This window comes from Sorex araneus, chromosome X, assembly GCF_027595985.1.
Source record: "Sorex araneus isolate mSorAra2 chromosome X, mSorAra2.pri, whole genome shotgun sequence".
NCBI lineage: Eukaryota > Metazoa > Chordata > Mammalia > Eulipotyphla > Soricidae > Sorex > Sorex araneus.
Genome location: NC_073313.1, coordinates 234,512,201 through 234,537,142, shown reverse-complemented (window position 1 = coordinate 234,537,142; position 24,942 = coordinate 234,512,201). Strand labels below are relative to the sequence as shown.

At 42.5% G+C, this 24,942-nt stretch overlaps 2 protein-coding genes and 1 pseudogene across 2 annotated transcripts in view; 2 read left to right on the top strand and 1 right to left on the bottom strand.

Annotated features, from left to right (window-relative positions):
• MPP4 (MAGUK p55 scaffold protein 4) overlaps positions 1–11,075 on the top strand; it is a 40,764-nt gene extending 29,689 nt beyond the window's left edge. The window contains exons 17-21 of the mRNA XM_004601413.2: positions 1,110–1,190; positions 3,008–3,101; positions 3,448–3,556; positions 6,364–6,498; positions 10,860–11,075. Coding sequence (XP_004601470.2) covers positions 1,110–1,190; positions 3,008–3,101; positions 3,448–3,556; positions 6,364–6,498; positions 10,860–11,075 — 635 coding nt within the window. The remainder of the gene's footprint in view (positions 1–1,109; positions 1,191–3,007; positions 3,102–3,447; positions 3,557–6,363; positions 6,499–10,859) is intronic.
• A 7,356-nt stretch (positions 11,076–18,431) lies between these two features.
• Positions 18,432–21,901, bottom strand: LOC101542638 (tripartite motif-containing protein 26-like; annotated as a pseudogene).
• The window catches only part of TMEM237 (transmembrane protein 237), a 25,705-nt gene continuing 22,377 nt past the window's right edge, over positions 21,615–24,942 (top strand). The window contains 2 exon segments of the mRNA XM_055122932.1: positions 21,615–21,935; positions 24,478–24,509. Coding sequence (XP_054978907.1) covers positions 21,900–21,935; positions 24,478–24,509 — 68 coding nt within the window. The 5' untranslated portion in view covers positions 21,615–21,899.

Below are 24,942 nucleotides of genomic sequence, written 5' to 3'. Positions count from 1 at the left end.
GCCCCCAGAAACACCTCTTCTCTTCAAGCTTGTATTTTATGTATGGGTTTAATCAATGAAACTTCATCGTATCGTGCTTTTATAGTCTACACCTGAATGTAGTATGCCATGATATTTGTTAACTTGATATTTGTTAACAAGTTTAATATGATGCTCTTATCACAGATTTGTTTTTCACATCCCACCCCATTTCATGAGACTCTGCAGATTGGATTTTTGGTCTGAGTTAGAAACATACCCACAAGACATAGTAACCACGCCATCTAAGAAAGTATCTAAAACATTTTGGACTTAAAGAACAGGGCAAGGTTTGGGGTGTCCTGGTTTTATGACTTCATCTCCTGCAAAGCTATTCGTGCTTTGTAACTGTGGTGACCCACGTCTTACTGCTGTCTTGGGTGTGTTCTGTAGCTGGGATCCCCACAGAGCAGAATAACGGGCCTTCCGACTAGGTTCAGCTGCATTATTCATAGGGCACAACAAAAATAAAGATACAAGGACCCCTTATTCAAAGTTTAAGAATTTCAGCATGGCAAGAAAGGGCGGTAAGACAACCAAACACAGTCCCATTAAGCAGGTGGGAATTGACACAGGTGCTCTGCCCATGAAGTCTATCTTGTCTCTAGTTGCACATGAAGTTGTTGACTTAACTACTGCCAGAAAAGCTGACAGCTTTCACCCATCACAAAGCTACCCTTGCCAAGACTAACCTCTGAAATATGGGAGGTATAAACATAATTTGGAGAAGAAAAGTAGATGAGCTGAGATGATTTAAAACTGGAGATTTCTCAGTGTTTTTTTGTAGATAAAATTCTCTGAGGTAACAGGCTCCTGTCATTCTCTACCTAACTCTGAATAATGAAACTGTGGGTTACTCCACTGGCCACCAGGACAATTCACAAGAATTCTTAACTAGTCCATGTGCCCAATCCTGTCTGGCCTTGGAAGCCAATAATTCTCCACCACAGTCCCAATTTGTGAGAAGGAAAGCTATATAACTCACCCCCCCCAAAAAAAAAACCCAAATTGCACTCATCTATTTAATAGAAAAGCTAAAATATTTCACCACATGATATTTATCTACATCTTATGATTCTTCATGTATTTAGGACCTTCTGGTGTTGGAGTAAATGAACTGAGAAGACAACTTATTGAACTTAATCCTAACCGCTTTCAAAGTGCTGTGCCACGTATGTCTCATTCTTCTCTCATAGCAGTTATGTTTGCTAACAGACTCTGCAGATGTACTGATCTCTCTTAACTATGTCATGCCATTTTTATTGTAAGAATAGAATAGTCCTTAATACTTCTAACTATACTAATTTTAATGAAGGGAATTGAGTTGCTAGTATGTAGTTGGTGTCTTTTAAGAGTTGACTCCTCTCACATTTCTCAGCAATCATATAGATGACCTTTTAGGAAGACAAATATTTAGCAATCATAGCTAATGTTCATTTAGTACTTACTGTCTTCTTGACACTCATGAATTTTGTTTTTGGTCACACACAGTGGTGCTCTGGGGCTACTCCCAGCTTCCACTCAGGGCTCACTCCTGATGGTATTTCAGAGACCATGTGGTACCAAGAATTGAACCCATGCTCCAGCCCATAGCATACACGTCAGGCCATTGGTCTATATCGACCCATCTGTTTGACTTTTAAAAGTCTTGTTTTTTTAAAACCAGGACATTTTAAAATATATGCATATACATTTTCATACATTCTTAAATCCATAAAAGCTTGTATGTGCTCTACTGAGCTTTACCCTTCCTAAGTTGGAGGACTTGCCAGTGTCACACTCTATAGTTCAGGCATGCAATGACTATAGAATTTGTGGGGCTCACAGTCATGCTCACCAGGGGTCATATTTATATTAACCATGCCATTCTCACATTTTTAGTAGAGGTACTTGTTGGGGCATAGCCAAAAATTCCTTTGTTTATTTGTTTTGTTAGTGAAGAGCTAGCTGGAATGCAGCAGGAATATTTAGTGCTGGGGATTTGTAGTGCTGGGGATCGCAGTCAGGTATATCTGCCAGGCTCTAGGAGTAGAACTTTTGTGCAGACACACCTTTTTTGAAAAAAAAATGAATAAATATGTTGGAATGCAGATTAGGATACTAACTTCATAGTATTTGTAGGTTGCAGAGTTATAACTGCATTTGTGTTCTTGGATCTAACTGTATCTAGTAGCATAGACTAGTACACATCAGGTGAATAAGTGAATGAGTAAACAAAGAATCCCTCTTAGATGTTCAGTGAACTAATATGTTCTATTTCAGGGCCTATGTAAGTTAAATAATCTGTAATCAAAATAATCATGTCAGGAGTTGAGTTTAACCCAAATTCCATCAATATTTATGGAGACCTCTAAGTAATCACCATTTCACTTAAGTAATTAATGATTCTGGAAAAGATTACAAAATGTCATGGGCTTTTATTATTTCAAATCTGAGACAACCTGGTGTAGGAGAAAACATTGATCTAGGAGAAGGCAGAATATCTATCTCTGATTCATTTCAACTTTGCTTTATTTAATATTATGGTCACAGAATAACTATTATTAATTTTTTTAAAAGCTTAACAGTAAACTATAGATAATTTTACCTTGCTAGGAGTGGGATGAACTAAGATCTTGAGAAATGCACTACATAAACATAGCATATTGCTAGTATTGCCACCTGGGGGCCTGCATTGTCTGTTAAAGCTCAGATATAATTCACTAGAGTTTATTTAGAAGAGGTATTCTCATGGTTTAAGGCCTCTTGTTTTAAAACTTAACTTATTATTGTCTTGATATACATAAGTTCTAACAGGTTTATAAATAAACTTCTATTTGTAAATGTTTATTTGATATGAGAACTCTTCTACTTTCACCAATTCAGCCTCCCTCTTTTTTGCCTTAGCATTTTATACCTTGGTGTGTGTGCTCATTTAATTTTTATGGAACAGATTAATCTAATGGTAGTAAAAAAATTGGAAGTAAAGAACTTTAATGCCATTTGACAGATACAACTCGTTCCAAAAGGAGTTATGAAATTAATGGACGTGAATATCACTATGTGTCAAAGGAAACATTTGAAAATCTCATGTATAGTCATAGGTAAGCTAATTGTTCAGAAACTCCTTTGCATTCAAGACTCATCACCTACTTGTATGCATTGTCTAGGATTACTGAGGGTAATATCTCTAGTTAATGTAGAAGAGTTAATTAAATGAGGAAATGTAAATTGACAAATTAGAACACCCATTGATCTCTTTTGGAGAGGATGCAGTATCAAGTTGCAATACTTCAGAGCACTAAAAATTTTTCTTCATTGAATACCCACAATTACTGTTTTGTACTAGCAAAGTCTATATATTTATACTCTTTCCTGTGAAGTCTATCACCAGTGACCATTAATAACAGTTGTAGAAAGGGCTCTTGTGTTCTTTGCCTACCCTTGCAGGATGCTGGAGCAAGGCGAGTACAAAGGCCACCTGTATGGGACCAGTGTGGATGCAGTGAAAGCAGTGCTTGAGGAAGGCAAGATCTGTGTCTTGGATTTAGAGCCTCAGGTGTGTAGTATGGGATGTTTCCCATATCCCCAAAGGGGTGATTTGCTGCTGTCCACTTTGTGTTCATAATCTAGGGTGTAGCTGACACATTATACTGCTTGTCTTTGAGAATCAGACCGCTTACCATTTCTAAGAGATAGGACCTTAACTAAACCACCAATGGACAATTGTCTTTTAGTTGCACTTGAAGGGGTCTTTTATTCTCAGACACAAAATCAGAACTGAGTAGGTGACATAAAGAAAAGTTAAAATTTAGGTAGAAAAGTTAGAATCTTAGGGTCAGAGCGATAGTACAGAGGGTAGGGTGTTTGCCTTGCATGCAGCCGACCCAGATTAAATCTTCGGCATCCCATATGGTCCCCCTAGCACTGCCAGGAGTAACTCCTGAGTGCCAAGCCAGGAGTAACCCCCGAGCATTTCTGGGTGTGACCAAAAAAGATAAAAAAAGAAAAGTTAGAATCTTGCTTTTCAGCCTTGATCACAAAGTAGCAAGGTTAAATTTCTTGTAGAGAGCTTAAAACATGGCTTTACCCAAGGAGGTGAGATGCCCAATTTTCATATCTATAATTATTATCCCAACATCATTGGGAGAGTGGATCAGGGAAGAAAAAGTTGAGGCAAGATTAAAAACAGACAGGGATAGAGAGATAGTACATTGCATAAGGTACTTGCATTGCACATGGCTAGCCTTGGTTTAATCCTGAGCCTTATCATGAGTGATCCCTGAGCGCAGAGGCAGAAATAAGCCTTGAGCATTGCCAGGTATAGCCTCCAAACCAAAAATAAAAAGAGCATACAATGTGGAGGCCCCATTTCTTGGGGTGGGGAGAATTGAGCCACACATAGTGGCAACTTCTTGCCTTGTGCTCAGGGGCCTCTCCTGGTGATCTACAAGGTACCATGTCATACCAGGAGTTGAAGGCTTCTCACATGCAGAGTATGTGCTCAGCTCTTTGAGTTACCCTATCTGTCCAGCCCCAATGATCAATTTTTTAAATAGGGAGTCACACTGATCAGAGCCTTTCTTGGCAGTATTTGGAGGACCACCAGAACCACACCTGGTATGCTGGGTTCCATGTGGGACAAGGAATTAAACTCACAGCTTCACACAAGCTAGGCAAGTTCTCTGCCATTTAAGTTATATCACCAAATAAATCACCACATATTAAGTTATATCACCTCCAATTTTTATGATCCTTGTCTTTTGCTTGTATTTTTTGTAGTCATTTAAAAATATTCCACGTGCTACAGAGGATTCAGGGACAAGAAATTAGTTTTTAGGTTAAAGCTGGTTATCAGTTAATGTTATAGAATGTGAGGGATAGCAATAATAAAGAATAAATGAAAGTGTAAAAGAGAATAGAGCTACTTTGAGAATCTTGGTTCACATTTCATGAGACTTTGTATAGAATCTTAATTGGAAATTTTATTTTTATTTTATTTTTTTAATTTTTATTGAATCACCATGTGGAAAGTTACAAAGTTCTCAGGTTTATGTCTCAGTTATACAATATTGAAGCACCCAACCCTTTACCAGTGCCCATATCCCATATTCCACCACCAAAAACCCCAGTATACCCCCCGCCCCCCCACCCTCAACTGTATAACTAATGAATTTCACTCCATTTTCTCTTTACCTTGATTACGTTCCATATTTCAACACAAAACTCACTATTGTTGTTGGAGTTTCCCCCCAAGAAAGACAGCCCTACTACCAAGGAAACATTTGATAATTAGTTTTCCATTGCTGGAAATGAAGAGATATGAAGCCCCACTGCTCCAAGTACATAACTCTTTTTTTTTCCTTTTTCCTTTCCCCTTTTTTCCCCCCTTCATCCCCCTTCCCACGCCTCATAGTATGGTGGATGTCATGCCTCGTTTCTCCCTGAAAATGGGAAACAACCAGGAAAGAGGGATATTTCCTCTTCTCGGCTGGCATGGGGCTGTTGCTTAGTTCACAGTCCAGAGAAGTGGCTGCTACTTTAATAACCTTCAATATTTCAACAAAAACTCACTGTTATTATTTGGAGTTTCCCCCCCAAGTCAGACCTGTTTCACATTGGGAACCGTTTCACATTGCTGACAATTATAGATGTTAAGTCGCGTCCGCAAGGTCTTGGATTTCTGCATAAAGTCCAGGGAAAATTCTGCCAGAAATTGCATAGCCCAGCTCACAGTCCCAGTGCATTGCTGTAAGAAGTCTCTGGAATCAAAGTCTTTAGGCGCAGAGGATCCGTTTCACGCTCAGCAGCTCTGAATTTATCTGGGCTGAGCGCGTGCCGGTTACACCCACTTCTCATGATTCCCTAGGAGCCCCAAGTGTAAAAATCGTATACCTCTGGGTTAGGAGTCTTAGAAGATGGCTCCTGCTATGTGGATGCTGCTGCCGCCGCCATTTTCCATGCAGGAAGACAGGGTGGGGAGGAAAGATCCGCCCCCCCCCGGCAGTACGGAGTTGTAGCCCAGTCCACAGTCCCAGTGCATTGCTATAAGAAGCTGTGCTGGATGCCCGAATGCATTAGGTCTCTAGAATCATAATCTTTAGGCGCAGAGGGTCCCTTAATTGGAAATTTTAATAAGGGTGTTATGGCTCATTAGAGTAAGAGCCATGATTTGAACTTAATTTTGGTTCTATAACACCCCTGTTAATTATGAAAATATTTTGAGTTGAAGGCTTTGGGGCACATGATATTATTCTCTGACTAACAATAATTGCTAATTCCTGGTCTTAGAAAATTTGAGAGCATTCATGTAACTCTAGGAAATTCTGACTTCTGTTTTTAAATATGCATTTCTTTTTCATGTAGTATATTCAAATGGCTCGAACTCATGAACTGAAACCTTATGTCATATTTATAAAGCCATCTAACATGAGCTGTATGAAGCAATCTCGGAAAAATGCTAAGATCATTACAGACTACTTTGTGGATATGAAGTTCAAGGTAAGATACAGAGGAAAGAGATGAATATATCAGGCTTTTATTTCCCTAGCCAAAAATTATTATTTTTTTTACAACATCCCCATGTTAAGGAATATACTTTTGTTTCTAAAGAGTAATGTCCTAGGGCTTGAAGATTAGGGCGCATGCTTTGCATGGACCCCACCCAGCTCTATCCCTGGCACCACTCGCTACCCAAGCATCTCTGGGTGTAACCCTGGATGCCTCCTGCACCACAGGGCCTATGCAGCACCGCACCCACAGACCCTAGCACTGAACAGCCACCAGGCTGCATATTGCTGGGAGTGGCCCCTGAGTCCCCTTAGCTTCACATGGGATTTCCCCCACCAAAAAAAGTTCTTATTTTTATCTTTTTTACTAGTCATTATTTATAGATATAACAAAAGAATTGGGGGTGAGGGATCTATTTAAAAAATAGACCCTCAAGTCATAGTTTGCTAAGCTAGATGTACAGTCTGATTCTTGTATTTAAAATAAATTTTGGGGCTGGAGAGATAGCACAGCGGGTAGGGCGTTTGCCTTGCACGCGGCCAACCCGGGTTCAAATCCCAGCATCCCATATGGTCCCCTGAGCATGGCCAGGGGTAATTCCTGAGTGCAGAGCCAGGAGTAACCCCTGTGCATCGCCAGGTGTGACCCAAAAAGCAAAAAAAAAAAAAAAAATTTTTGATGAAAAAATATTTACTTTAAAAGTGATCTGTTGAGAAAAAAAGTGATGTTGGAGCTGGAGAGATAGTAAAGAGGGTAGGGCACTTGCCTTGCATGCAGCCAACACAGGTTCAATCCCCAGCATCCCATGGACCCCAGGCACTGTCAGGAGAGCCAGGAGTAACTGCTGGCATCACTGAGTGTGGCCCCCAAAACAGAAGCAAGCAAAAAAAGTGATCTGTTGAACAAATTTCATCCATACTGAGGTATCTGTATGTAAAATATTAATAAATATAATAAAATGAACACAAAAATAGTAATTATGTTGATAATATAATAGAGGAGCCAGCCAGGTGGGATTAATTTGTAAACTCTCTCTGCTCCCAGTTTTATTGTCATTAAATTAATTTTAATCACAGCATACATTTAGGAAGGGGAATGATGGCTCTTAAGTGTACTGCTCAATATATTTTTACATGTGTGAGATCCAAATAACCATCACCTTTATCAAAATATTATAATCATTTTTGAAAAACATATGTGGTATAAAGCACATAAAACATAAAACTGAATATTTTTCTATGATTGAACCTAAAGACATACGTTTTATTGCAATTTGGATTTTGGGTTTTTAATGGGAAAGTGGGAGAGGGAGTCAACTCAGCCTGCACATAGAGTTGAGGGTGAGTGAGGTCCAAAACGGAACATCTTAAACCACTTTTTATCTGCACAGCTTAGTGGTAGGTATATTTTATTGTGAAACATATATAGAACTTTGAAAATATACTGCACTGTAGCACTGTCATCCCGTTGTTCTTTGATTTGCTTAAGCAGGCAACAGTAACGTCTCTATTGTGAGACTTGTTGTTACTGTTTTTGGCATATTGGATACACCACGGGTAGTTTACCAGGCTCTGCCATGCAGGCGGGATACTCTAGGTAGCTTGCTGGGCTCTCTGAGAGGGACAGAGGAATACATTTTGAAAACATATACAGAATGATGTTTTCTATATGTAGAAAACATATATAGAACTTTGAAAATATATATAGAATGATAAAAATCTTGCAAAGCTGGTTTCATTCAGATTGTTCTACAAATTTTTGAGTCATCCTTTGTCAGGGACCACGCTAATTCTGTTTTGTTCCTATTTTTAATGTGCTGCTAGAATTAGAATGAGATATATTTCTATATTTATATTATCTATTATTTCTATTATCCAAAATTTCATTAAGATATATTTATATCATCCTTTATCTCTAATTATTATTATTTTTATCAACAAGTTTTTTTTAAGTGATCACAACAGAAAAGCTTGATTCTCCAGTTTGCTTTGAGACAATGGAATCTTATCTTCTTTGAATATATTGTATGAGTCATATAGTCACTCAAAATTATGTTCTTCGTTTTTTTTTTCTTTTTGGGTTACACCAAGCAATGCTCAGGAGTTACTCCTGGCTTTGCACTCAGGAATTACTCCTGGCAGTGCTCGGGGGACCATATGGGATGCTGGGAATCGAACCCGGGTCGGCCACATGCAAGGCAAATGCCCTACCTGTTTTGCTATCCTACCTGTTTTGCTATGTTTTGCTCCAAGCCCCAAATTATGTTCTTAATGTTATGGAAATATAAGCAAATTAACAACATTTAGTCACTTTGTAAATAAACTCCGCCACAGAATTTTTTGTTGTTGTTGTTGGCAGGAGGGGGACCACAACCAATTGTGCTCAAGGGTTACTCCTGGCTTTGCACTCAGGAATTACTCCTGGCAGTGCTCGGGGGACCATATGGGGTGCTGGAGATCAAACCTGAGTGGGCTGTGTGCCTTACCGACTCTACTATCTCTCCGATCTTCCACAAGATTTCATTTCTATTTGTTTTTGAGAGCATGTGCAACAAGTTGTACTATTTTTCTGTGAACAAAAAAGAAAAATATCAGCAATAATTTTATGTGTTACTATAAGTGAGGGCTAAATGACTTTCACTGAATGAGCATTTCGTAATACCAGAGAGCTTGAATATAGTAAAATATTATGAGTGAATTAAGTAATTCTGAAGCAACATGAAACAAAATTGAAAGTGACCATTTTATATCTGAAAAGATTTTTTGTGTAGTTCTTATTAGATTATGGTTTATTTTAGGGAGATATAAAATAAATATTTTTTTCTGGAGAGAGAGAGAGTACAGAATTTAAGACATTTATGGAAAATCCTAGTTCAATCTCCAGCACTGCAAGGTCCCTTGAGCACTGCCAGGAGTAGCCCTCAAACTGTACCAAGCCCAAACAAACAAAGCAGATTAATTTAAAAGTCATATTTGTTTAAGTTTATCTGGAAAATTATCACTGGCTTAATATTGAATGTGGTATGAGAGCTTCAAGTGTTTAGATAACAAGATTACTTCAATCTAAGTGATATATTGGGGCAGAGTTTATGAGCTGTAACTCAAATTTGCTAAATTTTGATCGAAGAAGACAGTAAAACTCAATGTAGAACATGATATTTTAAAAGATTTACAATATGGAACATCTTAAATATTTGCAGTTATTTTTTATTGCGGTAATGTGGTTTGAGTTTCCAGATAGCTGCTTTATAATTGCAATGCTATTATATTATCACCATTGTCAATAACCCTCCACCACTGCCCCAAGATGAACTAATTTTGAAAAAATAGCTTTTTTAAAAAAAATTTATTTATTTTTAATTAGTGAATCACCGTGAGGGTACAGTTACAGATTTATACATTTTTGTGCTCATGTTTCCCCCATACACAGTTTGAGAACCCATCCCTTCACCAGTGCCCATTCTCCACCACCGGTACACCCAACATCCCTCCTACCCTCCCCAATCCCATCTCCCCACACCCCACCCTGCCACTGTGGCAGGGCATTTTCTTTTGTTTTTTCTCTCTCATTAGGTGTTGTGGTTCGCAATAGAGGTGTTGAGTGGCCACTGTGTTCAGTCTTAGACAACATTCAGCCCGCATCACCCTTCCCCCGCATGGCCTCCGACCGCATTATACTTGGTGATCCCTTCTCTGAGTTGCCCTCTCCCCAGAATGTGAGGCCAGCTTACAAGCCATGGAGTCAACCTCCTGGTACTTATTTCTACTATTCTTCTATTCTTGGGTGTTAGTCCCCTACTCTGTTATTCTATATTCCACAGATGAGTGCAATCTTTTTATGTCTGTCTTTCTCTTTCTGACTCATTTCACTTAGCATGATACTTTCCATGCCAATCCACTTATACGCAAATTTCATGACCTCCGTTTTTCTAACAGCTGCATAGTATTCCATTATATAGATGTACCAAAGTTTCTTCAACCAGTCATCTGTTCTAGGGCACTCGGGTTTTTTCCAGATTCTGGCTATTGTAAACAGTGCTGCAATGAACATATAAGTGCAGATGTCATTTCGACTATACTGAAAAAATAGCTTTGACTGGCTCTTCAAGCCAGCGGTCTTCCTTGAACATATGACTTTCTTACTCATCTTCTTTACTTTCTTATTTGATCTTTCAAGCTCATGCTCTTTCTTAAATGTGTATCTCCATTATTTCTCTCCCCTCACATCTTTCTAACTTTCAATGAAAATTACCTTGCTTTAAGAAAAAAAAAAGCTCTGTGACTAAATGGTGTTCTTATCTCTGTTTCAAACACTGAGTTTGTGTGATCCATGTTTTTGTATTTCTCCTGTAGGATGAAGATCTGCAAGAGATAGAGGACTTGGCTCAAAAAATGGAGGCTCAGTTTGGGCAGTTCTTTGACCATGTGATTGTGAATGACAACTTACAAGATGCCTGTGCACAGTTGTTGTCCGCAGTTCAGGAGGCTCAGGAGGAGCCTCAGTGGGTACCAGCGTCATGGATTTCCTCTGACACTGAGGCTTCAAGTGGCCTCCTGTCCAATGTTTAAGGGAGTGGAAAGATAGTACATTGGGTAGAACACTTAGTGGTCTACCTGGGTTCCATCCCTGGTACCCCATATTGTTAAACCTGCCCCCCTCACCCTACCAACTCCAGGAATGATCCCTGAGGGAAGAGTAAAGAGTAAGACCCAAGGCATAGCCAGGAGAACAACAGGTGTGGCCAAACAAAACAAAACAAAACAAAACAATACAAAAACAGAACAGTAGGTTCTTTCTTTCTTTTCCCTTTCTTTCTTTTTCCTTCTTTCTCTGTCTTTCTTTTCTTTTCTTTTCTTTCTTTCTTGTAATGATATATTTACTATTTATTTGTTTTTAATTTTTTAATTGAATCACTGTGAGATACAGTTCTAAGTCTTCATGATCAGGTTTCAATCACATAATGTTTCAACTCCTATTCTTCCACTAGTGTACATTTCCCATCACCAATATCCTCTGTATCCCTCCTGCAAGCCCCACCACCCCTACCCCAGTCTGCCCCTATGGCAGATATTTTTCTTATTTGTCTCTCTGTCTCTCTCCTTTTGGGCTTTATGGTTTGCAATACAAATACTAAGAGCTGTCATGTTTGGTTCCTTACCTACTTTTAACACACATCTCCCACTCAGAGCAATTCATTCCAACCATCATTGTAATAATGGTCCCTTCTCTATCCCAGCTGTCCTCTCCTCCAGCCCTTGAGGCAGTCTTCCAACTGTGGACCAATCCTCCTGGTCCTTGTTTCTACTGTCCTTGGGTGTTAGTTATCATATCATATTTTTTATATCCCACAAATGAGTGCAGTCATTCTGTCTGCCCCTCTCCTTCTGACTTATTTCACTCAGCATTACACTCTCCATGTCCATCCATTTATAAGCAAATTTCATGACTTCATTTTTTCTAACATATGTGTAGTATTCCATTGTGTAGATGTAACATAATTTCTTTAACCAGTCATCTTTAACCAGTTCTCAGAATAAAGACCTCTATATCAGACCCGTATCCATAAGATACATGGAGGAAAATGTAGGCAGAACTCTCCATGACATTTAAGCTGAAGGCATCTTTTTTTAGAATTTTAATTTCATAAGGTTGTTCATATTAATTGATTGCATTCAATATTTCAACACCAATCCCACCACCATTACACCTTTCCACCACCATTATTTTGAATTTTCCCACCACCATTCAAGCATGCTTGCCAGGGGCAGGTGTAAAGGCATCTTTAAAGGTGAAATGCCAGGCAGAATCTCCTGACCCCACACCAGGCTGTCTTCACTGGGGCACCTTCGAGGGGGGCGGATTGAGTTTCCCTCCCCATCCCAAGCAGAGCACAAGAAGCCAAAAACCTCCAGAACCCAACCACAGTCATGCTCAAGGCCACTCTTCACACACTCGGACAAGCCTCACTCATGAAGGAACAGACAAAAGAACCCAGGTATGTGGGACCCATGGCTGAGATCTCCAAGCCTGCTTAGATCGGGATTGGGCCTCCTCTACCCAGGTCCCTAATTTTCCAGTAGCTTGGCGGTCACCCCCCCCCCCCACCCATGCCATGTAATCATGTAATCTTATCAACGGCCAAGATCCAGAGACTATAAAATAAAGCTCCTGGAAGAGAGCTTGATTTTAATATACTTGCTTGTATTCTTATATATATGGGCTTAAATGGCCCCAGAATGAAATACAACAACCTTCACACACTTCCCTCTTATTTTGGTGGTAACATACTCTGTTGGGTGGGTGTTTGAATATTATTTTTAATGAATTACTGTGGACTACTTTATGAAAATAAAATGTATTAAAATAAAATGTATTTAAAAAAAAGATGAAACACCACTGACCAAACAAGCAGAAGTAAAGATAAACAAATAGGACTACATTAAGCTAAGAAGCTTTTGCATCTCAAAAGAAACAGTGACCAAGATACAGATACAGCCTACATAATAGAAAAACTTATTTACCCAATACCCATCTGATAAGGGGTTAATAGTCAAGATATGTAAGATACTGGTATAACTGGTAGAACTTAACATTTCCAACACCACCAAAAAAGTAGGGATAAGAAATGAACAGAGGTGGCCATGCCTTTGCACAGCCAAGTGGCTGCGGAAAGAGCAGGAGCCAGAGCCAGCTATATGACTTGGGGTTCCAGCGAGTGCTTACAACCATGTATCCAGACTGTGAACTAAGCTTTTGCCCCACACCGGCTAGCGGATGAAATATCCTTCTTCCTTGGTCTCTCTTCCCTCCTGGAGGAGGAGTCGTGGTGTCCGACATTTTATGGGTCCTTTGAGCAAGTATGAACTTTGTGGCGCGGAAAAAAAAAAAGTGCTTTGAACTTGAAACAGTGGAACGCCTGGGCAGTCTCGGGCCGGGGCCGGAGCTCGGGATCCAGCCGAGATTCGACCTGGGTGGCCATGCCTTTGCACAGCCGAGTGGCTGCGGAACGAGCAGGAGCCAGAGCCAGCTATATGACTTGGGGTTCCAGTGAGTGCTTGCAACCATGTATACAAACTGTGAACTAAGCCTTTGCTCCATGCTGCTCCAGGAAGGGAAATGATTCAACTTCCAACTTAAATCTCCCTGGACTTAATTACTAAAATACAGAAATTGTAAACCGCAACTTTTTCTCTCTTCATTCTCATCAGTGGAAAACTAATTATCAAATATTTCCTTGTCAATAGGGCTGTATTCTTGGGGGATAAATTCCAACAAAAATAGTGAGTCTGTGTTGAAATTCCAACAACAATAGTGAGTTTTGTGTTGAAATATGGAATGTAATCAAGGTAAAGAGAAAAGGAAGTGAAATTTATCAGTTACGCAGGGGGGAGTTGAAATTTATCAGTTACGCGGGGGGGGGGTTGAGTTTTTTGTCTTTATTGGGTGGCAGGTACATGCATCACTGCTCTGGGGTGAGGGGTGGGATGTATACGGGTTTTTTTTTATTGGTGGTGGAATATGGGCACTGGTGAAGGGACGGGTGTTTGAGCATTGTATAACTGAGACATAAACCTGAGAACTTTGTAACTTTCCACATGGTGATTCAATAAAATAAATTTTAAAAAAAAGAAATGAACAGAAACTTTCTCAAAGAAGAAATTCTAATGGCCAAAATGCACATGAAAAAATGCTTTTCATCACTAATCATCAGGGAGATGCAAATAAAAGCAATAATGAGATATCACCTTACACCACAGAGACTGGCACACAACAAAAAGAATAAGACCAACCAGTGCAGGCATAGTTACTGGGAGAAAGGGACTCTCCTTCATTGTTGGTGGGAATGCTGACTGGTTCAGCCTTTCTTTGAAAAATAATATGGGCATTACTCAAAAAACTAGAAATTAAACTTCCATATAACTCAGCAGTACCGCTTCTGGGAATATACCCCTGGGGTGCAAAAGCACACAGAAGAAATGACATCTATACGTGTATGTTCACTCAGCACTGTTCACAATAGCCAGAATCTGGAAACAAAAAACCAGTAGATTCTTAAGGTAGCCACCTGCTTACTGCTTAGTTTTTTTTATTGGTTTGAGTTTTTTGTCTTTATTGGGTGGCAGGTACATGCATCACTGCTCTGGGGTCACCCCAAGTCGTACTATCAGCCCTGTACTTTGGGGCACTGATCATGGACACCCAGCATGCAAAGCATGTGCTCAGTGCACTGACTTATTTCTCTCCTTGTTCTCATGCTGAAACTTTTAACAGTATTCCTGTTACACAACTCTGGAATATCAGCTGCGTTCTGAAATAGCAGTATTTACCTAGTGTGTGCAACTCTTAACAGTGCTGTGGCTTATTAACCTTATTTTGAAACAGTGTGTGTGTGTGTGTGTGTGTGTGTCTGTGTGTGTGTATTTGGAGAGTTACTTATTTGGTTTTTAGGAAAAAAAGGTATTTTTGCTGTTGTTGAATAAATTATGATAGCTACTTTTTGTATTAGACTGATATAGTAAGGTATGCATTTTTATATTCTCAAGAGTTACGGTGAGACCTTTAAAATATTCCAATTTATTCTGAAATTATGACACTCATAAAACTCATTAAAACAACAGTGACTGAAAGGCATTACTATTTGGTTCAAATGAAAAATATTCCTTATTCAATAATAATTTTTAATTACATAGTGATCACTTTTAAAAGTTTCAGAAATCTGTTATTAAACATTCTTTCAAAGGAAAAAAAGGCATGTTGAGAATTATAAAATTATTCAAAATGAATGATTAGCAGAGTATAACTAAAGGAAAATTCACATCAACAAAATAATCTTTGTATTCAAGAAAAAAACCACAGCAACAAAATTAAAATGTCAACAATATGCTAGCATTTATTATCTCAGAATTCAACTGTAGATTAACTGAATTTATTTATAATTCATGCCTTATTTTTATTTTTATTTTTTATTTTTTTTTAAACTTTTAATTAAATCACCATGTGGAAAGTTACAAAGTTCTCAGGTTTATGTCTGTTATACAATATTCAAACACCCATCCCTTCACCAGTGCCCATATTCCACCACCAAAAACCCCAGTATGCCCCCCACCCCCACCCCCTACCCCCTACTGTATAACTAATGAATTTCACTCCATTTTCTCTTTACCTTGATTACATTCCATAATTCAACACAAAACTCACTATAGTTGTTGGAGTTTCCACCCAAGAGAGACAGACCTACTACCAAGGAAGCATTTGATAATTAGTTTTCCATTGCTGGAAATGAAGAGATATGGAGCCCCACTGCTACAAGTACATAACTCTTTTTTTTCCTTTTTCCTTTTCCCTTTTTTTCCCCCCTCATCCCCTTTCTGCACCTCATAGTATGGTGTACGCCATGCCATGTCGGCCAGCGTGGGGCTTTTGCTTAGTTCACAGTCCAGAGAGGTGGCTGCTACATTAATAACCTTCAATATTTCAACAAAAACTTACTGTTATTATTTGGAGTTTCCCCCCCCCCCAAGTCAGACCTGTTCAAAAGGAACTGTTTCACATTGCTGACAATTATAAATGTTAAGTCGCATGGACGGGGCAGCGTCCGTGCGGTTTTGGATTTCTGTATAAAGTCCAGGGAAAATTCTGCCAAAAATTGCATAGCCCAGCTCACAGTCCCAGTGCATTGCTGTAAGAAGTCTCTGGAATCAAAGTCTTTAGGCGCAGAGGGTCCCCTTCACGCTCAGTGGCTCCGGATTTATCTGGGCCGAGGGCGTGCCGGTTACGCCCCCTTCCCATGAGTTCCTGGGAGCCCCAAAAGTAAAAACTGAATACCTCTGGCTTTGGAGTCTTAGAAGATGGCGCCTGCCACGTGGGTGCCGCCAACCCGCCATTTTCCATGCAGGAAGACAGGGTGGGGAGGAAAAAAAAAATCCACCCCCTGGCAGCACAGAGTTGTAGCCCAGTTCGCAGTCCCAGTGCATTGCTATTAGATGCCGCGCTAGATGCCCGAATGTGTTAGATCTCTGGAATCAAAGTCTTTAGGTGCAGAGGGTCCCTCATGCCTTATTTTTAATAATTGACATTTTTAATAATGTTGTTAGAGAAAGAAATTTAAGGAGAAAACATTGAGTCTAAAAATAAGAGCAAAGGGAAAAAATATTCTCTTTGCCTCTAGAACATCTTTGAAATATTTTAGCATGATCTTTTTTCTTCCTTTAAGATAACCATTTAAAAATATTAGAAAGGATACAAAGTTATTAGTTGAACGTGTTAGGAGTAGGATAAAATCTCTGTGGAGTCTAAAATTAGCAAGGCACTGTTAATTTTCTATTTCTAGGGAAGAATTTTGAGTGTGCTATGCCGGATGTCACCTTAATCACAGGAGCCCATCCTATACTAAGATGCTGGGTCTCAGCCCAGGGCCACCTTACATGAAGAAGAACCAGGTGGCCAGATAAATCCGGAGCCCCTGAGCGCAAATCGGACCTTCTTCATGAAGTGGACCCTCTGCGCCTAAAGACTTTGATTCCAGAGACTTCTTACAGGAATGCACTGGGACTGTGAGCTGAGCTATGTAATTTCTGGCAGAATTTTCCCTGGACTTTATACAGAAATCCAAAACCGCACGGACTCTGCCCTGTCCACGCGACTTAACATTTATAATTGTCAGCAATGTGAAACGGTTCCTTTTGAACAGGTCTGACTTGGGGGGGAAACTCCAAATAATAACAGTAAGTTTTTGTTGAAATATTGAAGGTTTTTAATGTAGCAGCCACCTCTCTAGACTGTGAACTAAGCAAAAACCCCACGCTGGCCGACGTGGCGTGGCGTACACCATACTATGAGGCGCGGGAAGGTGGATGAGGGTGAAAAGGAAAAAAAAAAAAGGGAAAAGGAAAAAGGAAAAAAAAAAAGAGAGAGAGAGTTATGTACTTGTAGCAGTGGGGCTACATATCCCTTCATTTCCAGCAATGGAAAACTAATTTTCAAATGTAGTAGGTCTGTCTCTCTTGGGTGGAAACTCCAACAACTATAGTGAGTTTTGTGTTGAATTATGGAATGTAATCAAGGTAAAGAAAAAATGAAGTGAAATTCATTAGTTATACAGTAGGGGGTAGGGGGTGAGGGCGGGGGGTATACTGGGGTTTTTGGTGGTGGAATATGGGCACTGGTGAAGGGATGGGTGTTTGAATATTGTATAACTGACATACAAACCTGAGAACTTTGTAACTTTCCACATGGTGATTTAATAAAAAGTTAAAAAAAAAAAGAACCAGGTGGAGTCTTGGTATTATCAGATCTATATCCCATGGAGGGTGGGGGGAGGGGCAGCACTTCCTCGGAGTCTTCTAAAAATGACAACTTGTGTGGACAGAGGACAGAAAACAGTTGCTGACTTCTCAAGGACTTAGAAGTGCAAGAAAAGAATGCCCTAGGCTTTCTTTAAGACCTACTCTGTAGCCAGGGTGAGAAGGTCTAGTGATACCTAAGTTAAAATACCTATATACTTCGGGGTTGTTGACTCTACAAGTTTTTATTGAGCACCTAGTCTTCACCCTGTACTGCATTGGGTGACATGAAGAGCACAGGAAAAGTGTAAGATACAAGCTTACAAAACTAGAGGCAGAAATCAGATGAATGTGCAACTTAGACATCAAAGGGTGCAGCAATGTTTAAAAAAAAGATACGGGGCTAAGACATCACCGAGACCCACCATGCTAGGACATGCTGGGATGTCTCTAAGAGCACAGGGAGGGTGGTCTTAAAGGGACTAGAGTCACAGGGAGGGAAGCAGTCATGGATGTGGGGACCCTCCTCTCTGCAGCTGCAGGTTCTCTGCCAGCACAACTCCTGCCAACTCCTGCCCAATCAGTAAGTCCTGGAGTTTCAGAGAAGTGAAGCATCAGTGGGTGTGTGGCTGAGAAAACAGCTCAAGGTCTCAGTAGGAGTCATGTTCCCGGTCACTTGAGCCACAGGAAGGGAACCAGGTGCCAAGTGAAGGTGGTGGTGAAGGTATAGATGAGTTCTTGTGACTCTGCATTGGTAAAAGTCACAGTGCCCCCTTTGTAATCCAGGGCAATCCCCACTCTGCGTGGTCGCAGCAACGGGAAGAGCTCAGCCTCAGGCTACATGTTGGCCCAGATGCCTGCTGAGGAGAGGCGCAGGGCCCACACCCCATCATCCGGCCTCAGAAAGAGGTCTCCCTTTCTCTTCATGGAGTCTCTGGCCACTCCCACCATGCAGCTTTCCTGGACTTCCTCCTCCTCCTCTACTTCCTCTTCTTCTTCATCCTCGATTTCTCCTCTTCATCCATTTCCCAGTCATCATATCCATCTGCATAGCCAGCCTCCTCTTCCTCTTCTTCTTCTCCCTCCTCTTCTTCCCCGTCCTCCTCTTCATCCTCGGACCAGCTGTCCCTTTCCACCTCTACCTCCCAGTAGACCTTGCCCAAGGTGAAGCCCTTGTTGCCCACACCCCCGGCTCACAGTCAAACTGCTGAGGGTACAGGTAAGCATTCTGGTACAGGCTGCTGTAGGTCACACACTTCCAGCTGGAGGTAGCCACTGGCTGACTTCGGGTCCAGGGTGACTCTCACTGTCTTATATTCCAAGTCTCTCAGCAATTTCCTTTGGAATTCTCTCAGGCCTTGCTTCAGAGTCAAAATTTTTTCTGAAAGTTTTTTGTCCTTTTTTTCACCACACGACTGATGGATTTTCCAATCCAGAACTTCTTTCGTGGGTACCTGTTCAAGAAGTCTCTGGAATCCTGCATGAACTCTGCGGCGGGCTGCTGTGTCCGGCTCTCCAACTCAGAGATAACCAGGGCCAGCAGGGAGAGCTCCACACTGCTCCTGTCCTTGCACTTCTCCCTGCCCTCGGTGACCTCCTGCTCCAGGGTTTCCAGCTGGTCCAGCAGGTGTCGCTCTCCCTCAGTTCCCTCGGGAACTGGTGGACCTTTTCAAACCCAGCTTCGATGCACTGCCTCTGGCTCTGAAGCTGCTTCAGCACAGCCATGATATCAGTTTCTGCCTTCGTCTGAAATCCCTGGATTTTTTTTAAATTAATTTATTCATTTATTGAATCACCATGTGGAAAGTTACAAAGCTTTCAGGTTTAAGTCTCAGTTATACAATGCTCGAACACCCCTCCCTTCACCAGTGCACATATTCCACCACCAAGAATCACAGTTTACCTCCCCCCTCCCCCCACCTCCCCAGACCCCTAACCTGCATGTGTAACTGGTAAATTTCACTTTACTTTCACTTTACTTTGATTACATTTAATATTTCAACAAAAAACTCACTATTATTGATTTGGAGTTTCTCCCCCCTACAGTGGACCTGCTGAAAAGAAAAGCATTTGATAATTTGTTTTCCATTGCTGAGAATGAAGAGATATGAGGTTGAGAGGCTGCACTAGCAGCTGCAGGGTTTTGGTGAAATCCCTAGATTTTGTCTCTATCTCTCCTTAGAGTACTCAAGTGGCTCAGGATTTTCTCCCGGTGAGGTTGGGCAGCCCTCTCCAACAGGACGGCCATGTGGGACCTGTGCTCCCGGGACTCCCTGCACAGTACACACAGCAGCTTCCCGTCATCCTCACAGTAGCAGTGCAACTTCTCCTCATGCTGCTCACACAACTTGGTGTTCTGCTGCTGTGGCGCCACTGTGCTCTGTTGCCCGCGCTTGTCCACCTTCAGCCACTCAATGCTCTCCACCAGGCTGGCCAGCTGCCACATGGGCCTGATGTTCTCCTTCTTAAATGGATTCTTGCAGAGGGGACACACAGGGCGGCCGAGACCGGGTGAACATTAGTGGTACAGTTCTGACAGAAGACATGGCAGAAGTCAATGGTCACAGGGTCCCGCAGGTAATTGAGGCAGATAGAACAGGTCACCTCCTCTTCCAGGCTCTGGAGTGGGGCTGACAAGTGAGTGAGGACATGCTGTCCTCAGTCAGAAGTGTCTCTCTCACGGGTGGGCGTTCCTCTTCCTGGCATGCTTGAAGCTGGGCCTGCTGTGCTCACTCGTGTCCGGCGGCGGCCAGCTGCAGTCGTGGGTCCCGCGGGCGTCCTTGTGACAGACTGTGCACCCGGGGACCCTCAGGAAAAAAAGTTTTCTTATGCAGAAATGGTAGCAACATAAACAATGTCAAGTTGCTAAGAATAAGAACTTTTTGTTGACTTTATATGGTCTTTGTTTGGATAAAAAGAGCTTTCCTAAATAAAAGATACAATAGTTAACTTCAGAAACTGTACTTTATGAAACATGCCTATATAAAAATGGCTCTGAGAATTTTAAAAAATGTCTCTAACCAAGAAGTGTCTTGACTAACTCAAACTAATGTAAAAGTTACTATCCTTCTATAGTTACTATACTTTCACATCTATTATCCAACCTGTTATTAATATATCGGGCTACAAGGAAACAATCATTCTTCTGATCAGAGCTGTTTTTTGTCTTTGTTGGGAGGCAGGTACATCATTTACTCCCAGCAGTACTGTCAATCATTTCCCAAAAATGATTCATAACCAACACTCACGTGTATTTAAATTAGGCAAAGGCTATGAACTTTGGTCCTGGACCAGGATCTGAAAAAAGTCACAAGACCCTAATGTTATTGCAAAGTCTCTACTGCTGCAGTTCTAAGGTTTCTAGACCCATCCTTCCCTTACATCTGTTTATTTTTTAATTTTGGGGCTTTGGTCCATCCCTGCGGATGCTCAAGAGACCCACAGATGGTGCGAGGGATCAAAACCGGGTCTGCTGCTCCCAAGATCTAGGTTTTACCCGAGGTACTATCTCCCTGGCCCTGCATCTGTTTATCTTGTGCATCATTCTATAAGGTTCTCAAGTTCACATCATCCCTCCAATATCTTTCCTAACTGTAAAACTGGAGTACGTGCTTTGAAATATTTGCAGTTCTTTTAAACTTAGAATATTGTTCTTCCAAACATAAAACCTAGCCAACCAAAACAAACTAATTTTTTTTAAATGCTATTTTTGTGAGCCTAGATTTGCTTTTTAGGATGCTTTTTTCTTTTCTTTTTCTTTCTTTTTTTTGCTTTTTCTCCTTTGAGAAACAGGTTTCCCATCCTGTGGATGGAGCCCCCCACCCCGCCGCCGCACAGTCTGAGCGTTGCCCGCGGTTTCAGCATCCGCGCGCTACTCTCTCCACAGAGTGGGCCAATTGTCATAACACCGCTTCAGTCGTTCCGCTGGAAACGCTGGGCTCGGGGATACACGCCTGAAACCGCCAACTCTGATCCCGAGGAACGCCAGGCTGGGCGGCGCGAAGGCGGGCGGAGACCAGGCCCCGGGGACCGGCGGCCTCGTCGGGAGCCGCGCAACCCCCGCCTCCCGCAGATGCCGGCACCGCCGCTTCGCGCCGAGGCGAGCGCGCCATGAGGGCAGACTCGGGACTGCGGGTGGACGACCCGGTGAGCGGCGAGGGGGGTGGGCCGCGAGGGGCGGGGGGCGCCAGGAGGCCGGTGGCGGGGAGAGGCGGGAGCTCCGGGCCCCCCGAGGAGAGGGCTGAGGCAGGTCTCGAGGCCCCGCCTGTGCCCCCGCGTAGGCCCCGGGCCCAGCGGGAAGTTTTCCCGGACCCGGTGCCCTTGTTGTCATGGCGACGGACCTTTTCCCCCCCACAACACCGGCGGCTGCAGGCTGCGGGGCGGCCCGTTGGTCTCCAGCCTCCAGCCCCTCCTGCCGGGCGTCTAGCCGCTGCCTGGGAGCGAGCTCGCGTCTGCAGGCCGGGACTCTACGCGTGTGTGCCCCCAGCCAATCACTGCAGCCGCCTGGGAAACCTAGGCAACTCCTACCGCCGCCCGAGCCCGCCGGAGTCCCTCTCGAGCCCCTCTCGAGCCTGTCACGCTGGCTCCGACACCCCCTTTTAAGCAGCACACAGGGGGACCAGGCCCTCGTGACCCCCCACGTTCCCACCCGGGCAACGGACGCCGCGCGGCCTGCTCAGCGCGACCCACGACCGACTGCGCCTGCGCGCGGTCATTCCGGGACTTTAAGGGGGGGGCAGAGTGTGAGCGGGAGAGCGGGGTGTGAGGGGAGCGGGCTGTGAGGGGAATGGAGGGGCGAGTGGGGAGGGTCGGGGACCGGGTATGAGGGCGATAGAGGGGCGGAGTGAGGAGGATAGAAGGGGCATGGGTGTGTGGAGTGTGGGTGTCTGCAGGGCTCTGAGGGGGTGGAGCGGTGGGGTGTGAAGGTGATTGAAAGGCAGGGTGTGAGAATGGAGGGGCCGGGTGGGAGGTGGGGCGTGAAGGGTGGAACGTGAGGGGTGGGCAGTGAGGAATGGGAGGCATGGAGTGAGGGGGCGGGACGTGAGGGGGACGGAGGGGCGGAGTGTGAGAGTATGGAGGGGCAGGGTTTGAGGAGGCGGGACGTGAGGAGGCTGAGTGTGAGGTGGATGGAGGGGAGGTGTGTGTGTGGAGTGTGGAGTGTGGGCTTATGAGGAGGATAGAAGGGAGTGTGTGAGGGGGATGGAGGGGAGAGGTGTGAGGGGATTGGAGGGTGTGTGTAAGGGGATGGAGTATGTGAGGGGGACGGAGGGGCTGCTTGTGAGAAGATGGAGGGGCGGGGCGTGAGGAGGATAGACGGGCGGAGTGTGAGGGGCGGGGTGTGAGGTGTGGGGCGGGGTGAGGAGGGTTCCTAGGGGATCGGTGTGAGTGGCGGGAATGTGCTGAGGCGCAGAGGGCGGGCGTAAATTAGTGTGTGTGGTGGATGAGGGTGTGGTCTGTGAGTGTCCCGAGCATCTGCTCGAGCCCCGGGTTTTGGACTGAATGGGAAAGAAGCAGGTGGTAAGGCGAGCCTTAGGATCTGGGGTTTAGTTAAGCAGTTCTCCTTTTGAGGGGCTTGGGAGTTGGGTTTATAGATGGATGACATCACTTTTGAGGGTCTTTTGATACCTTTTTAACGCCTGAACCGAGTTCGTGGCCGGAACGCGGTCTTTGGTATCTTTGAAACAATGGCGCTTTCATGTGACTATTCTTTTACAGCTGTGATTTTGCTGCTGGTGGTGTTAAGACCGCTGACGCTGTCTTAGAGCACTGGATCAAATAAATTGCTAGTTCTACAGTTATAGAACATGGTATACTTCTGTCTCACAGTTAACGCTTTTGAATCACAATGTAGGCCTCACGAAATGGTTGCAGTATTAAACTTGTTTTTAGGCGTTTAAGTATTTTATTCTGAAAGATCCCAAAGTGAGTTTTTGGTTATTGGTTGGGGGTGCGAGCGTCACCAGGACCCAGTGGTACTGGGGTGGGTGGGGTGCATGGTGGCAGAGATGTAACCCGGAGCCTCTCACATGTAAATAAAAGATTTTACCCTGCTTTGTCAGTCACATTCTCAGCCTCCAGAATGCTTCTTAAGTGTATTCACTTTGATCCCTAAACGTCTTTGCTTATTGTAAAGTCATGTTGATAATTGTCTTTAAATGCAGTCTTCAGAGTTATCTTTTTAAAAAGTTCAACATGGTGTAATTTAAAACTTCCATTGGTTTTCCATTAAACTAAAATAAAATCTAAATTCCTACCTAACCTGGTTCCTTCAGCCTTCCTTCCTCCCCCCACCCCCAAAGTCTGAAAGACTTTAAGCTCAGTCTTCATAAAAGCCATTGTATTTGCTCTCCTTTGGCTCTTTTTCTTACTCAGTTTTCATCTCAAATATCTTAGAAAAAAACTCTGTCATGTGTGTTCTTCTCTAATACTTATCTGCTAGAATGTAAATTCATAATAGTGGGGTCCCTCTTTTTCTCAATGCATTTCAAGTGCTTAGAAGGCTTTACTTGTAGATAGAAAAGATTGTAGGAAAGAATTTTATATGGAATTTAGAAATTGCCCAGCTGAGGCTAGTTGGTTCCTCTAAGCCTTCACTCGGTGGAAAATTATTTAGCAAAAGATTTGAGGTGTATGGAGTAAGGATCTCTATGACTTTTATTTACAAGCATCTGTTTTCTTTTCCTTATAGCGCCCTCCACGAACCCTTCCTCCTGTACCAAGGTAAAAATAATTTATAGTAATTTTATTAATGAGTTTCAAAAATACAAAATAAGGTAAAAAACTGATTCATACCATAGCAAAATTATAATTAAGAAAAGTCTTATTAAACATGTCAGCAAAAAGTTTTCTAAGATTTTGAAGATGACAGAAATTCTTGAATCACCTATAAGATGAGCATTATTAAATGTCTTATTTCAAAACCTGAATGTAACATGTTTCGATAATGGGTCTTTATGGAATGTTAGTGTTATTTATCAGAATCCTGATCCTCTTTTGTTTACCAGAATAGTTTCTCCAGTTTAAGCGGATTTAATCAGTGACAAAGAAGGTTTCTTAATCTGTTTACTCCACTTTACTAACAGATAGTAAAGAGTGTGTATATGTTGGTTCAGAAAGTATTGATGTTAGGGTGATAAGTACAATTTGATGTTAG